Here is a 17,696-nt window from a genome sequence, read left to right on the forward strand (position 1 = left end):
AGATCGAAGACTATATCACTTTAGTTAATTAGATGTTTTAATAAATGAGCAAACACTAAATCGTTTAATCTTATAAGGCTACCTTTATTTCCATTAGAATATTTATATCATTTTTTTCATACGACTAAATCAAAATACTTTTTTTATCAATACACCGTGGTCCAATGAATATTATTCATCGAAGAATTGTTCTTGTTTTACTTTTTGTGTATTTCAGAAGCAGGATCTCTGTAGCTAATACAATGAGAGTAAAGATGGATCCAACTCCAAATATGACGAAAGCGAAGTAACAATCGATGAGCCCAACACTGCCAAAATTTCCATGACTGGCTCTACATGATGGTTTTCTTGTGTAGGTCCTGGATGCTTCTCGGTGTTGTAACCCATGTTCGTGTATTCTTCTCATCCTGGAAAAGTCTACTGGTAGACGATTGTTATATTCAAAAAGTATTGGTTCATCTATTCCAATAGCTACAAACCTTTTTGATCAAAAACTGCTTGCTATATTTCGTTAGTTCTTTATGCTTACAAACCCATAACTATGAATTTTGAGTTGTATGATCTTTTATTTGGACAGTTGGAATGAATCATCAGTTTTAGATCGATTCTTTCGGAAGGCTAGTTGTACGTTTTTTCAGCTATAACTTTCTCCACATGGTCTTCTATAATGCTCGTTAAGAGCACATGAGGCTTATATCTCCATATGTTTTCAGGGTTGATTGTATCACAAGTATATTATTTTTAGATTTTATTGTGGTTATCTAGATTTAATATTGTTTTTTTTATACAGGGTGTTCCCAAATTGCAGAAACAAACGAAAATGTTAGATTCCTCTGATGATTTTGAGAAAATGTCCTATAAAGATGAGACAACTAATGATTTGTTTTAGAGATGCAGGGTTTTGAAGTTTGTTTTTTTTTCAAGTTTTTTCTGTTGGCGCCTTCCATTCACAAGATACTTGAATTAAATTTGGCATATATATTCCAATTTAAACTTTTCATCATGTGAATGCAAATCTACAGGGTGTTATTTTTTCTGGAACAGTGCCTGCTGCTTTTCTCCAGAATTTTTTTTGGTGGACCACTGGTAGTTTAGAAAAATGTCAAAAAAACTTCCAGTTCTACACTTTTTGGTTTCTTATAGTTTTATCTATATGACTACTGATTTCGAGAAAAAATTTCGAACAATTCTTTAGTAATCTTCAGGAAAATCCAAATTACTATGAACATCCATTTAGTGAATAAACTAATTACAAGTTTTCGTACTTATTTACCCACTCTGTGGCGAAGATCAATTAAAATTCGATAAACTGGTATAATCATCACAAAACAGTAGTACCTCAAGAAACACCCTGTATCTCGAAAAAAAGGCGTTTGCAGACCCGTGTTTATATGACTTTTTTCCTTAAAATTATCCGAGGAATCTGCAGTTTCCATTCGTACCTCCAATTTGGGAACATCATGTATACATATGAAATGATCCTTCAAAAAAAAAATAAAGTTTAGACACAATTGTATTTATTATACAGGGTGTCCCGGAAAGAATGCGACAAACGTATACCATGAATGAAGGTCATCATGGAGAACTCGTATCAAGAGGTTCAATCGCCTCAGTGCCTTAGTTTGGGATATACAGGGTGATGTTCATCTTATGAGTGAAATTTCACAGTTCAATAACTCTTTAATTAATCGACCGAATAATTTCAAATTTTGAAGTTTTGTCACCCTTTACTAGCGCCTTCCTTCAATATTTCTGAAATCGAATAAATCAAATCCGGACTGGGAAAGTTTCAGACTTCTTCTATTTTCGTGAATATTGGATCACCCTGTACGTAAACATTATGATTTTTTCCTTTTTCGTAACCACAAAGAACTAATTAATATCTTAATAAGAATAATTCTAAATCTCTGCTTGGCACGGTAATAAAACTTCTTGAAAAATAATCATTCATGAAAATTCATTGAGTCTGTGAATTCCTTCTACAGCAACTGGCGTCGTCTTCATCAAACGTTGATATTTGCTATTCGATTAACATATCAAAGTCATAAATTAAGTTTCAACACGAAGCCAAAACCGAGTTATCTATATCTATATGGTTCTGGTGGAATCATCTAACCAAATCACAATAGGTAATTCATTCACTACAGTTCCAGAATAAAAATTCTAATGATCTATTATGCTAAAACTGCCAGGAAATGAATAGAAATATTTTTTTTTTTAAGATTGTCCATTGAATCTCTGCAAACACTACTGAATTATTTTTCTTTGAATGATTTGTTTTAATTGTAAAGGTTATTTTAACTATAGGAGGCCATTTCTCATCAAATGTATATAAAATATTTTTCCTTGAATCCTATTAATTAAAAAAAAAATGATTCAAAAACTCACCCTACTTTCATTATCTCCTTGTAGTTAGAATTTTTTTGAATTGGCAACCAAGGCTCGATCAAATTCACAAAAGTGATCTCTTGTAAGCCGCATTTTTCACTTTCTTTGAATATGTCTCCGATGACCTTGTAACCTGTAGAAAGCTCCACGTGGAATGCAAAAAATTCATTTTGAACCCTCTTGATTCCTTCTTGCACGGACATAAAGTTTGGCTTCTGATCCTTTGGGGCTATCTTCTGCTCGTAGATGGCCTTTCTAGTAGGTTCCTTGACAGTCTGAAATATTCATGAAAGTGTCGAAAAAAACCTAAACCTTTCGTTTATATCTTTAAGTGAATAATAGAGGTCTTCAAGGAATTTTCGCCAAGTTATCACCATAAAATAATTTATATTACAATGTAGTCACTTTGTCTGCCCGAAAGGTGGCGTTATGGGCGTCGCGCTACACTTTCATGCGGCCCCGGCAGGTTTAAGGGAGCCGCTGCGTTGCAGAAGAGTCACATCTCCACGATGGTGTGAGAGGGTGTCTTAGGGAGAGATCGCTAGATTGCCTAACTGAAGAGTTCACCAGCGATCTAGGGACGAAACTCTGTAATCCCTAGAGATAGGGCGCATCGACGTAATTATCGAAAGTATCGCCAAAAAAATATGTTCAACAGGTTTTTATTCCGTGCTTGTTTAAAATAATTTAGACTAGTCTTATAGTATTACCAATATACCAAAGATCCATACAAATATTTTTATAATGCAACACTTTCTCTTCTCTCAACACGTACTGATAAAAATACAATTTTGACATTGAGAAGAAGTGGAGCTTCAGGAGACAATGAAATGAACTGGATCGTTGTAAAATGCCACGATCTCATAAAAAATAAAGACTGGCCTGAGGTCGAGCATAACTAAGTTACATGAGAATAATAATAATAATATAATAATTCTTTATTGATCCCTTTGACATTACAAAGAATGTATGGAACAAGTCATATATAATGAAGTATAAATTAATAAGCTATTTCTAAGAAAATGAACACAAACATATAATATAATCTTAAAACATAATGAATGAACAAAGATTATCTGAATTGACCATCTGTCATGTATTCCCCCACACTGTAATAAGCTTTTTCAATCAATAAACGCTTTATGGCATCCCTGAATCTGAACTCATTCAAAATCTTAATCCTCTCAGGTAGATTATTGAATATTTTAATGCCCTTATAAGATGGGGACAGTTCAAATTTTGTTGTCCTATGTTGAGGAAGACACAATGTTCTTTGGTTTCTCGTGAAATAATTGTGATAGTTCGACAATCCAACCAAGTTTCTCAGATTACTTCTTGTATTCATAAGAGATTTGTATATATAAATACAAGGAACCGTAAGGATGCGATGTTCAATAAAGAGCGGCCTGCAGGAGGAAAGTGGGCTGACATTGAAAATCATACGCATTATTCTTTTTTGAGCTATAAATATTCTGTTTACGTCGACAGAAGCTCCCCATAATAAAATGTTATATTGTAAATGACTGTAAACTAAACTGTAGTATACATCCAGAATAGAATTCAATGGCAGACATAGTTTTAATTTATTTATAGCGTAATAGGATGTATTGAGTTTTTTACTCAATACATCAATGTGTTCGCACCATTTCAAATTACTATCGAGATGTACACCTAAAAATTTTACAGTTTCTGTAGAAGAAATTTGTACATCTCCCAACTGAAGGGTCAATGGGACAGAACCCCTTATGCCAAAAGATATAAGGTTTGTTTTATGAATATTTACAATAAGCGCATTTGCTCCACACCAATCAATGAAGCCCCTCAATAGGCTGGTACAGCATAATTGGAGCTCATTAATATCTCTAGATGCTACGGCAATAGAGAACAGTTGAGTTACTGCAGAAATGGTTATGGAGATATCTACAGAAAACCACAATTGTTTCCATCAGATGTTTTATATGTTGTTACAAAAACCATGAATCCTCATCAATTATTTGTTTTCCTAGATGTTGACTACAACCTGCTCCAAAAAAATTAAACCTCGTGAACTAAACTTACCTTAAAATAATAATGGGCGTAAACAATATCTTCAACGCCCAATTTTATCCTGAAATTCAACAAATCCTCCACAGTCCTTATAGAGTCTGTTGTACTCTGAAGCAACACGACGATACTTGCAGAATATGAAGTGTACAGAAAAATAACTGCAGTGAAGATAGCTATGGTGGCTATTCTCCCAGACAAGCTCTTAGGCTCAACAGGAGAACCTTGTTGAGTAATGGCAGATATCTCCAATAGCACCACGTCCGCCACTGAAGGATTCATAGCCCCATTGGCACCATCCATGAAGTTTTCTTTGAAGTGAGGGTCTTTCCATTCCCAAAGCACCACAAAGTATATGGCCAGGCAGGTCAGGATCAGTATGACAACGCAGGAGTACCACACGTAAATACTGAAGGGAAGGGCGAATAAGTTTGACACGTATGACAGTGGAGGCGCGCGAAATATGAACTTCATATAGGTTCTGTAGGTGGCTGCTATGTAGTCAACAACGGCCACTCTGTCGTAAGTGAAGAATGAAGCTGTACCTGAAAAAAATATCCTTCAGACTTTGGGTGCTGATATCTTGCAATTTCAAGCTCCGTGCAAAATTTGGGTTATTTTTTTTTGTGGTAGTAAGTGATAGTCGAAATGAATAGATTGTAGACGTCATGCAATAAGCAATTAACATAACACCATCGAATTATTAGTCGATTTGTGTCTGCATCATAAAGTTATTTTCGATTAAACATGTCAGCTTACGAGTCAAATTTTCGTCATTCATGAGAGGTTTTAATTATCTTCTTTAATATGAAGAAATCCGCGGCTGAGGCTCATCGAATGCTCTCAAATACCTATTGTGAGGCCGCTATTAGTGAAAGAACGTGCCGAGAGTGGTTTCAACATTTCAAGAACGGTGATTTTGACGTCGACGACCAGCATGGCGGTGGAAGAGAGAAGGTTATCGAAAATGCAGAATTGGAGGCATTACTTGATCAAGATTCCTGTAAAACGCAACAAGAATTGGCAGGATCATTGGGAATGACGGAACAAGTCATTTCAAAACGCCTGAAAGTCATGGGAATGATTCAGAAACAAGGCAATTGGGTTCCGTACTAGTTGAAGCCGAGAGATGTTGAACGGCGTTTGTTTCCATGTGAACAGTTGCTTGCAAGGCAAAGACGGAAGGGATTTCTGCATCGCATTGTGACTGCAGATGGAAAATGGGTTTACTACGATAATCCTAATGCTTCCATGTTGACGGCCTAACCGAATATTCACGGGTTCAAGGTTATGCTCAGTATTTGGTGAAACCAGCGTGGCGTAGTGTATAATGAGTTGTTAAAACCGACTGAAAGAATTACAGGTGATCGTTATCGAGGAAATCAATGCGTTTGAGTCGAGCATTGAAAGACAAACGGCCGCAATACAACGAGAGACATGATAAAATGATTTTACAGCAAGACTATGCTCGACCCCATGTAGCGAAAGTGGTCAAGACATACTTGGAAACGTTGAAATGGAAAGTCCCACCACACCTGCCGTATTCTCCAGACGTTACTCCCTCGGACTATCATTTGTTTCGATCAGTGGCACACTGTATCAACTGTACTTTATAAGGATGGTGGTGTGAATCCAGATGCAAAATACGCCATAGCGTGCCAAAAGAGGAGCCCAAATGTTGTGCGCGCTGAGGAATGGATACATTAGAATCTTCTTCAACACTTTCACTTACTACACCAATATTTTAGGTCGAGAATGCATTTCAATAATGTATGGATCTTGAAACATCAGTAACAGATCCAGCCTCTTCGACTTTTTTCACTGACTTACCAATTGTACTCTCAGATGGACAATTTTGTCGACCATAATCTCCCCGTAATGCACGAAACATACTTTCTAGAGAGTTATTATTTTTTTAATAAGTTTATACAATTTTCACACGTTCAGTAGTAGATGAACGATCTATATTGTTGAATGGCTAACCTTCAACTAAATATATATGACGCTTCGGATGACAGCTCTTTTTGACATATACCATTGAAACAAGGCTATGAATTCTGGACCACAACATAGATAAGATAGAACACACTTATGTTGAGCAAACGTTTCTTACCTCCCAAATCAGCAATCCCTTTTTGTAGGTCCCCAACCATGCCATCGTAAAACGAGGAATTTTTCTGTTTATAGCCCCAACTAGGTTGCATAATGAACTGTCTTGTTGCATTCGTGAAGTCTGTCAAATGGTGTATCAATAGGTAATTCAACTTACTGATTGTATCGACATGCCTTTCCCTGGAAATTCGAAGGGAGTTACGAATATAAAACACTTCACCGGTTCAAAGACATATGGTCGGACGACAGTTGTTTGCTTAATTACCATGAAGAGTAGGTGCATCTGAAGGCAGTCAATTAATTAATTTGAAATGAATGATTTAGATGATCGTCAATTCCTACACCATACTGCGATTTTTCGTAGAACTCACAGTTTAAGAGAAAACTGAACTTGAAATTTTGTAAAAACCAGTAAAAATTGAAATTCTTTACGAAAATCGTTATAAAGGGTGTTTTTTCAGAGCTATAGAACTTTAAATTGCAATAAAACAACGATGGATTATTCGATTGACATGAATTTTATTTACCCCCAAGATAATCTTGTGGCATTACATTTTGAATATGATTTCTGGCATAAGACCGCCACGGCTGGCTCGGATGTGGTCCAATCTGAATGTCCAATTTTCGATGACTTTTTCCAACATTTGTGGCCGTATATCGGCAATAACACGGCGAATGTTGTCTTCCAAATGGTCAAGGGTTTGTGGCTTATCCGCATAGACCAATGACTTCACATAGCCCCGCAGAAAGTAGTCTAGCGGTGTTAAATCACAAGATCTTGGAGGCCAATTCACAGGTTCAAAACGTGAAATTAGGCGGTCACGAAACGTGGCTTTCAATAAATCGATTGTGGCACGAGCTGTGTGACATGTTGCGCCGTCTTGTTGGAACCACAGTTCCTGGACATCATGTTTGTTCAATTCAGGAATGAAAAAGTTAGTAATCACGGCTCTATACCGATCACCATTGACTGTAACGTTCTTGCCATCATCGTTTTTGAAGAAGTACGGACCAATGATTCCACCAGCCCATAAAGCGCACCAAACAGTCAGTTTTTCTAGATGTAACGGTGTTTCGACATACATTTGAGGATTAGCTTCACTCCAAACGCGGCAGTTTTGTTTGTTGACGTAGCCATTCAACCAGAAGTGCGCTACATCGCTAAACAAAATAAAATGGACGTAGTGCGCGATACGTATTCCGCACAGAACCATTATTTTCGAAATAAAATTGCACTATTTGCAAGCATTGTTCAGGCGTGAGTCTATCCATGATAAATTGCCAAACCAAACTGAGAATAAATAACTTGACAGCTGTTAAATCGGTCGCCATCTTGAACAGTAATGCCAACTTAAAGTTATAAACCTCGAAAAAAACACCCGTTAGATTTGCATCCAAAATTAATTCACATGATGAAAACTTTAAATTTGAATATCTATGCCAAATTTAAGTTAAATATCTTGTGAAGGGAAAGTTCTTTGTGAGGAAAACTTGAAAAAAAATCAAACTATATCTCGAAAACAAAGCTTTTCTCAAAATGATCCGAGGAATCTGTCATTCTCGTTTGTACCTATTCATACCAATTTAGGAACACCTGTATGTAAATTCATGAAAATATCATACAATAAATATTAAAATATAGTGACTCGATTATCTCACTGAATATTCTAACTAAGCTTACCTATAATCCCACAAATGATTAATAGATTTACTATTAGTGAGGACATACGATATCTTCAATGTCAATCCGTTTAGATTTGTTCGATTTCTTCCAACAACAAGATTATTGAAAAACTGATATCCTTCATTATTCGTCCACCGCGCTATCATGTTCTTATTGAAGGCCACTGTTTCTCTTGAATACTTATAGGGAGCTATGACTTGTATCATCTCATCTTTTTCCTCGATAATAAAAAATTGGCTGTCCACACCTATATTCAAGTTTTTTGAAATAATTTCCGAGGAATTTCCAATTGTTAGCCAGCGATATGGTTGTTTGAAGAGATAGTCATCATCAGCCTATTGACAAAAATATATGATGATTCTCTCACATTGTGGAACTATACAAAAAATAAAAACGACTAATTTACTGATTTAAAAAAAAAAGTTATATTTCACAAAGTGCATATCTGGAATGAGCACAAAAAATATTCGATAGATATTCAAAATTAACACTGAAATTAATATATCCAAAATATTCTTCTCACTTTTTGTAGAATCTGATCTGAACCCTCACAGTTTAGGTCAATCAAAACAAGTTGATGCTCTTTTATTGGGGATGTATCAGTTACATCACTATCAATAGTAATAAATCTTATTCTATGATTTCTTTCCCATAATTTTGTGACTAACATAGAAACATCACCTGAAAATTTATGAATATTTAGGTTAAAGCCTAATAAAATTAAGGAGTTCATTTAAATCGGAAAATGACAAATAAAATGAAAGCAAAACCATTAGACATATATGAACACCTAGTTATAAATTTAGTGGTACCGAAAGTAAACGTAAATAAAACACGTTTTCATTCAGAACATCGATCAAATTTTCATTTCAATATAATGCTTGGACCTTGCTATTATTAGTGGAATACAAGATCATTTAAATGTCATCAGCGTGATCTCTTACAGGACTCGATCCTTGTGAGCTGAATTTCTATGACTAGCCAGCACATTTCTGCCAATATATCACCAATAACTTGACGGATGTTGGTTTTCAGATTGTTAATAGTCTGAGGATTATTGGTATAAAAACTTTTCTTTGCAAACCCCACAAGAAATATTTAAAGGCGATAAATTACAAGTTCTTGATGGTCAATTCACATCGCCGAAACGAAAAATTACGTCCTTGGAATTTTTCTTGTGATACCCAAACCATTCGTGTTGTGTGGTTTGTTGCACCATATTTCTGAAACCATGTCTTACTATTCCATATCAGTTGTCTTTCAATAAATCGATTGTGGCACGAGCTGTGTGACATGTTGCGCCGTCTTGTTGGAACCACAGATCCTTGACATCAGGTTGTTCAATTCAGGAATGAAAAAGTAATCATGGCTCTATACCAATCACCATTGACTGTAACGTTCTGGTCATCATCGTTTTTGAAGAAGTACGGACCAATGATTCCACCAGCCCATAAAGCGCATCAAACAGTCAGTTTTTCTGGATGTAAAGGTTGTTCGACATACACTTGAGGATTAGCTTCACTCCAAATGCGGCAGTTTTGTTTGTTGACGTAGCCATTCAACCAGAAGTGTGCTTCATCGCTAAACAAAATAAAATGGACGTAGTGCGCGATACGTATTCCGCACAGAACCATTATTTCGAAATAAAATTGCACTATTTGCAAGCGTTGTTCAGGCGTGAGTCTATTCACGATGAATTGCCAAACCAAACTGAGAATAAATCACTTGACAGCTGTTTAATCGGTCGCCATCTTGAACAGTAATGCCAACTTAAAGTTATATACCTCGAAAAAAAAACACCCGTTACCAATTTAGGAACACCTGTAGGTAAATTCATGAAAACATCATACAAAAATTATTAAAATATAGTGACTCGATTATCCCAATATACTCACTGAATATTCTAACTAAGCTTACCTATAATCCCGTTATAAGAACATATGAGTTTTTTTGAATTATTTTCACTTCTACAATACGCTCAAGGAGTTTGGCCGGTTCCTCCCGACTCACCCGGTATAAAATACCTACTTATGCATAATAATAAAAAGTGATTATATCTCTGGTCATAATTCTGCAGATAATTGAAGAAGGCAATGATAATCATCAATCATAAAAAAAATCGATACCGTATTAGAATTTTAACGATTTCAAACGAATATAACTCATCACTTACTTCTGTTCCAGCAAATATATGAATTTATATTCGCAGGTGCATGCTGTCTGTCCAAGAAACCAATGACGAAATCAATCAACTCATTTCTTTCAGATCTAACAACCACTAATATCGCAAGTATGCCTGCTAATTTAGAAGCTTGGAGCTGCATACTTCCGAATAAAAATATACCCGATATTTCTATTCCTTTATATTGGGGGTTTCGTGATAATCATAAAGGCATAAGCATGGTTTCCGGAATTATTCGTGATAATAACATATCATTAGGTTAGTAATTAAGTGGACCTTAGGGTACTTTCAGCATAAAGAAGTGATTTTTCATTGAATCTGATTATGTAATGTCCAGATGTTAGTTGGTATAGGAGATTAATTAATTCATTTTGGTTGTCCTATTTGAGGGTTTTATACAGGGTGATATACACCGGGATAGCCTATTTTTGTACGTAGAATCGACTGAAATAATGAAAAATATAGGTTCTAATTTGAAAATCTTGAGTTTTGATGAATTTGAGTTGTCCAAGTTCATGATCTCCTTATGAACACCCTGTACATTTTTTATCCAAACCGGAAAGAGTCTTATAACACTAAGTCTTTGAAGAATCGAAAAAGAAAAAAAAAATTTGAAAAAAGCTTTTTCGAAAAAAATTGAGTCCTCATCATTTCTTTCATAAAAATCCCATTAACTCATGAACCGTTATCTTTTTACCAAAGGTATGGCATATTGCCGAAATTTTCGTTAAAAAAGCTATCTAATGATATAATAATATACTGGGTGTGCCTTTTGAAATAAGGAAGTAGTAGTCTGTTTCCGGTACAACCGGAAGTTGTAGAGATCTGAAAATATTTTAGGGAGAAAGATCATCATCTCAAACTCCATTATGCAAATTTTCAGCTCAAAATTATGATTATTTTTCCATAAACGTCTAATAGGCCATCCCGGAGGTCCCTGTGTATTAGGATAGAGAAAAATTATCGACTATTTATCCCAATAATTTTTGTTGTTAACGTATTATATAGCTTTTTTCTACATCTTATGATTCGTTTAGAGAATAGATTTCCTTTAAAAAAAGTTCGATTAGTGTGATCAGCAACAATGATGGAAAAAAAATTTCAGAGCAGTAAAATACTTATTCCAATTTATGTTGACAAAACTTATTTTACAGTTCATGTAATTGATAATTTTAAAATATTTACGAATCAAAAAGAACTTTCATACGAAATTTTAAATTCAGCAAATGATGCTGAATCATCTATAGCAGAAATTCTTATTATATAATGGCAATATAATATAATTACCTTAGATTTCTCACGCTTTTTAATTCATAGAACAAGGATTATGATGTAGGTTTAATAAGGACATGTTTTTTTTTTTTTCATGTTATATCCTTCAAAAATGCTATTTGACGTTGCCAACGACTTCTAAGTTATTTTCTATCGCATTTATTGAATTTTTTCAGGTTTTCGACTTTTGTCAACGACTTAAGAATTGTGCCCATTATTGAGAATGAAGCTTTGTTCTTCCAATTTGAAACGAATTTTCGAAATGAATACTCTACAATTTCCTTCTTTGAGAAAGCAGTTGTAATTCAAACTTTCATCGTATTTTTTAGACTGACAATATTTCATAAAAATGTGGTTCTTTGTTTTCATTTTTTCAGAGGAGTTGATTAGATTAGATAGATTTTTTCGGGTTTTAGGAACTGTGAATTTATTTATAGAATTTTCAATGAGAAAAAAATTTATCCCACCCTGTATTTTTCACAATTTATAAAATTAAAAAATCAGAATGGAAAATCTGCAAATAGACCAACGGTTAATACAATAAAATGCATTTGATATACTTCATTCAATACAGTCTATCTTATATATTTCAACATATTTACACCTTCCACATGCAATTCATTGGATGCACCTTGTGTTGTAATTTGCAATACCTACATGTATATACCATTATAGGTTGCACAAAGAGAAATTTGATACACTTTAAATTTTACATAATTGCTTCCTATCAGTTTTCATCAATTCACTAATTTGATGAGGATCAGACTATAGAGGGAAAACAGAACAACTCAGCTGCTTCAGAAATGTTAATAAGTACTACTTATGTATTTTATTCTCTATTTTAGTATGATTCTCGGTATGTATACTTCAGAAGAATGATTTCATATCAATTGATGTAATGAAATTCAGACAAAATTCATATGAAATGGGATTTTATCGTTATAAAGGGATTTACAATTAATTATTTCATTTTTAATAGTCCGCTCTCTGGGCATTTTTGAAAATGCAATTGAAACGCATTGAAATTTTTAAAATTCACTATGAAAATGGTGATGGTGATTGGTGAAGTTTTTAGGCTGATTTTGAAGTGATTAAACAATAGAGTGATAAACATAGATAGAGGGAGTATGCGCAATTTTACAACATGGTTAGATTTCGTTTTCGAACTGTAATATATTTTCGAATCCACAATTTTACTATATCATTATGAATGTATATTATATCGAATGAAATATATTTATTTGACTGATTCCCGATTAAATATGCAAATATCAATATTTCGAAACCGATATTTTTCCTAATTGTCAAATTTATAGTATGGAGAATATTTATTATTTTCTGTATCTACTTGCTGAAATTCAAGGTTTGACAACTTTTGCTCTCCTAGTATCATCGGTTGTTTCACGTCGTTTGGCGCTCTTGAAGTTTGTTTTCTGAATTTCCGATATATTTAGGTATTCATCTCAATATATTTTGAGTTAATATGAAACGTTGATTCACTATGGAACATAAGAAGTGAGTTCTTTGTAGGGAAACTGGCGAATTGAGTGAAATATCGTATCACTGATATGTTTTTATTTTCGCGCCCTTCATGTCAAATTTGATAGTTTATGTTGGGTACTGCTTACTGAAAAGGACATATATGCTCTCCCTATCTATGTTTATTACTCTGATGATAAGACTTTTTTTTAAATTTTAAAATCAAACCTCTTATTGAAAAACACTTTTGTTCCGTAGACAAAATTTGAATATTCTTATGATTTTTGTGCTGACGATGATGATCTTTTTTCGAAATCGGCAACGTTTTCACATCATGGTATATATATCTATTGAAATGTATGAAGGCGCGGTTCTTTCAATGTTGGAGAGCGGTACAACAATACTCTGGATGATTTGCATTAAACATGTGGTCATAATATGTATTTGAAGCGCTATTGATAATGAATTTGAATTGAAACATTCCAGAATGACCTTGCAAAATGGTAATTCAAGGTATATTCCGCAACATGGTTGATTGAACACGGACAATAATCAACTAGCTGACGATAAACTCGATTTGTTGTTTATTTGTCTCTTTCGATCATAGATTTTTGCATAGAACTGGAACGGCAATTGCTTCCTTTCACATGGCTTGATTACTGAAGAGGAAAATGGAATTTCAGGTTTCATCAAGTTGCAAATCAGAAAAAATAATCTAGAAAAGTGCTGACAAGACAGCAGGAGCTTTTGAGCGTTCGTTCATACATTCTGCTCGAATGATGATGCGATCAACCTAAAATCCTGCAAGAAACTAACCTTACAGGGTGTCCCATAAACCGACGCACATTCTTATAGCTTCGGTCATGCCCGACCAGAATATCCACATTTGATTTTGGTAGAAGTGTCTTAGTTTTGGAAATATATAAATAACAGTTTTATAATAATCGTCAAAATTATAATAATAATCATAATATTTCTGTATTTAGTAAAAACTACTAGTTATAACTCCAAAATAAAATTAATAACACAAAGCGTGGAAAAACACAACAGTCAGCTGGCAAGGTTATGGCATCACTATTCTGGGATGCGCAAGGTATAATATTCATTGATTACCTCCAAAAGGGTCAGACCATCAACAGCGATTATTATATAGCGTAATTGGATCGTTTGAAGGATGGAATCGTTGAAAAAAAAGGTGCTGTTTCATCAAGACAATGCGCCGTGTCACAAGTCAATGAAAACAATGGCAAAATTGCATGAATTGGGCGTCAAATTGCTTCTGCATCCACCGTATTCGCCAGATCTGGCCCCCAGCGACTTTTTCCTCTTCTCAGACCTCAAAAGAATGCTCGCTGGAAAGAAATTTAGCGCCAATGAAGAAGTAATCGCCGAAACTGAGGCCTATTTATAAGTGAAAGACAAATCGTACTTCAAAAATGGTATCGAAAGTTGGACGATCGCTATAATCGCTGTATCGCCATCGAAAGCAACTATGTTGAATAATAAAAACGAATTTTGTCGAAAAAATGTGTTTTGCTATGGAAGACCTGTTATATCAGACTAACTCGGCATGATACACCAAAAATTATCCTCTGAAGTAAAATTCCCAATAAAATATTATTTTCGGCTCGACACAATGGAAAAAAATATATTGACATTTTGATGAAAAGGAAGCTCATTCTGGAATTTTCATTTCTTTTTTAGAATTCGAAGAATTTATTGTCAATGTGTTGAATGTAAGCATGACATCTTCTCAAAAATGATCGCTTAATTAGTCTTGCACATCTGGTTTCATTCAGTTCTTCAACTGCAGCATTAATTCTTTCTGTTTCATGTCAGTATTGTAATATACCTTCTTCTTTTGCTTTAACATTTGCTTCAACTTTTGATTCAAATTTTTACTTCAATAATGTCTTGAATTTTGCTTCAACTTTTGGTTTGAATTTTTCGTCAACTTTTTCTTTAACTTTAGCCTCAGCATTTGTTTTAGCATATGATTCAGCATTTGATCCAGCATTTGCTTCTGAATTTGCTTCAGCTTTAGCATTTGCTTCAGCATAGTCCAACATTTGCCTTAGCATTTGCTTCGGCAATTGTTTCAGCATTTGCTTTAGCATTTGCACGACCTGTTTTGGCTCTATCGCAAGAAAAAATCCTAGAACGCATGATTTCTGGTTTCGGCGATGTGAATTGACCACCAAGATTCTTTGATTTATCGCCTTTAGATTTTTTGTGAGGTTATGGATCGTGTATAGGTCGATGATCCTCAAACTATTGATGATCCTAAAAACCAATATCTAGCCGTCATGTTATTGGTGAGATATTGCTCGAAATGTGCTGGCTCATCGAAAATGACTTCACAAGGATCAGGTCCTGGTAAGAGATCACGCGGAGGACATTTAAATGATCTTTTTCCAAACATCATATTGAAATAAGTGTGTTTTAATTAACCACAAAACTCTTCATTTCTTCGAACGATCCCAAATGTTTACAACTAGATATGATAAACAAAAGAGGAAAATATTATGAGGAAACAATAAAGTTTTGCGTAAATTTATGATGTCTTCATACCGAAGCAGCAATTAAAAGCAATTATATGGAATTAATTCGTTGATGTGATGATAGCATACTTGAATCATCAAAATTACACCGTTTTGATATCTGCTATTGAAATAACTTTGAAGGACTTCATTACTCGAGGTGTCGATTTGAGAACAGGTAATTTACTACTAGGTAGGTTAATTCAAGAAGAAGGAATCCTTGCACCGTGTGTCCCATTTTCGGAAGATTTCGCACACATCTCAATTGATTTTGTAGTTTTCAGTTGACCCCTAAATGTTACGAAACAAGCTTTCGACATGACCAGATCGAATAATTGATTTCGCCATGCACTAAATCCATCGAAACCGGTATTTTATTGACACTCTTGTTGTAACGAGTCTGTACCGTGGTTAATAATGAGATTGATGTGATTATTCGAATTTTGGATTATATTCGGAATATCACGGTTTTCGTTAAATTGTTTGGAATAATCGGATTAGTATGCTGCTTTGTAGTTCTTCACGAGCCTGTGGATAATTTCGGACCATTATCTAATTAACGGTGAACGCTCAGTTTGTGCACACACATTTGAATTTTGTTAGGAAAAAACTCGGCCACCTAAAATTTTGCTGAAGGTCGTTGACCAAGAACTTTCGTAATTTTTCATCGATTTCAATAGTTCCTACACCAAGTTGAAGCTAAATTCTTTGGTATTAAAACAATTTCGAGGAATGTTTTCCAAAAATGTTGATAGCTCATTTATGCAGGGTGAAAAAAAATGTATTTATAGTCGAATTTCTTAATACATTAAGGGAAATTTGTAGAGTTGTTGCTCAATTTATTATAAAGATCATCCTTTTCGCCATCATTCCGTTTATATTTCACCTTAATTTCTTTTGAAGATACAAGTATTCAAAAGCCTGGAATTGTTTAGTTTGGTGCGCTTAATGGGCTGGTGAAATCATTGGTCCGTACTTCTTCGAAAACGATGATGGCCAGAACGTTACAGTCAATGGTGATCGGTATAGAGCCATGATTACTAACTTTTTCATTCCTGAATTGAACAACCATGATGTCCAGGAGCTGTGGTTCCAACAAGACGGCGCAACATGTCACACAGCTCGTTCCACAATCGATTTATTGAAAGACACGTTTGGTGACCGCCTAATTTCACGTTTTGGACCTGTGAATTGGCCTCCAAGATCTTGTGATTTAACACCGCTAGACTACTTTCTGCGGGGCTATGTAAAGTCATTGGTCTATGCGGATAAGCCACAAACCCTTGACCATTTGGAAGACAACATTCGCCGTGTTATTGCCGATATACAGCCACAAATGTTGGAAAAAGTCATCGAAAATTGGACGTCCAGATTGAACTACATCCGAGCCAGCCATGGCGGTCTTATGCCAGAAATCATATTCAAAATGTAATGCCACAAGATTATCTTGCGGGTAAATAAAATTCATGTCAATCGAATAATCCATCGTTGTTTTATTGTCCTTTAAAGTTCTTTAGCTCTAAAAAAAACACCCTTTATATTCTAAAACAAGTTGCAGAATGGGTTCCAATTCCAACACGTATGCAAAATTCGAAAACGAGCGACGAAGGTGCACATAAGTGTTGGAATTGCCTTCTGCAACGAGTTTTAGACGATATTTTCTCTATTTCAGTCAATTTTCGTGAAATATTGTCGAACTTCAATGCAAAATTCAGATTAAACATTCTAGTGACTTTTGTATTGTATCTTGGTCGTTGGTGTGACTATTACGAAAATTGACAGATTACGGAATTTGAATTTGAATCGTACGTTTCGAATTTTGAAATAACTTACAATTACGCATTAAATTCATGGATTATGTCTGATGAAATCGATTTAACACCGTCAGAATTAAGAGAAATTGCGAATAATGTCGCAAATCATTTCACTTAATCCAAATTATATTATATTGACAATTAACGTGTGTTGAATTTTGATAGTGTCAGTGTAGACAAGC

At 34.7% G+C, this 17,696-nt stretch overlaps 1 protein-coding gene across 1 annotated transcript in view; it reads right to left on the reverse strand.

Moving 5' to 3' along the window:
- Window positions 1–99: 99 nt before the first annotated feature.
- The window catches only part of LOC123679652 (ionotropic receptor 75a-like), an 84,121-nt gene continuing 66,524 nt past the window's right edge, over window positions 100–17,696 (reverse strand). Inside the window, exons 4-9 of the mRNA XM_045617044.1 lie at window positions 8,751–8,908; window positions 8,225–8,562; window positions 6,545–6,723; window positions 4,447–4,976; window positions 2,389–2,663; window positions 100–407 (exon numbers count right to left, since the gene is read on the reverse strand). Coding sequence (XP_045473000.1) covers window positions 176–407; window positions 2,389–2,663; window positions 4,447–4,976; window positions 6,545–6,723; window positions 8,225–8,562; window positions 8,751–8,897 — 1,701 coding nt within the window. The 5' untranslated portion in view covers window positions 8,898–8,908 and the 3' untranslated portion in view covers window positions 100–175. The remainder of the gene's footprint in view (window positions 408–2,388; window positions 2,664–4,446; window positions 4,977–6,544; window positions 6,724–8,224; window positions 8,563–8,750; window positions 8,909–17,696) is intronic.

Source organism: Harmonia axyridis, chromosome 5 (assembly GCF_914767665.1).
Source record: "Harmonia axyridis chromosome 5, icHarAxyr1.1, whole genome shotgun sequence".
Taxonomy (NCBI): Eukaryota; Metazoa; Arthropoda; class Insecta; order Coleoptera; family Coccinellidae; genus Harmonia; species Harmonia axyridis.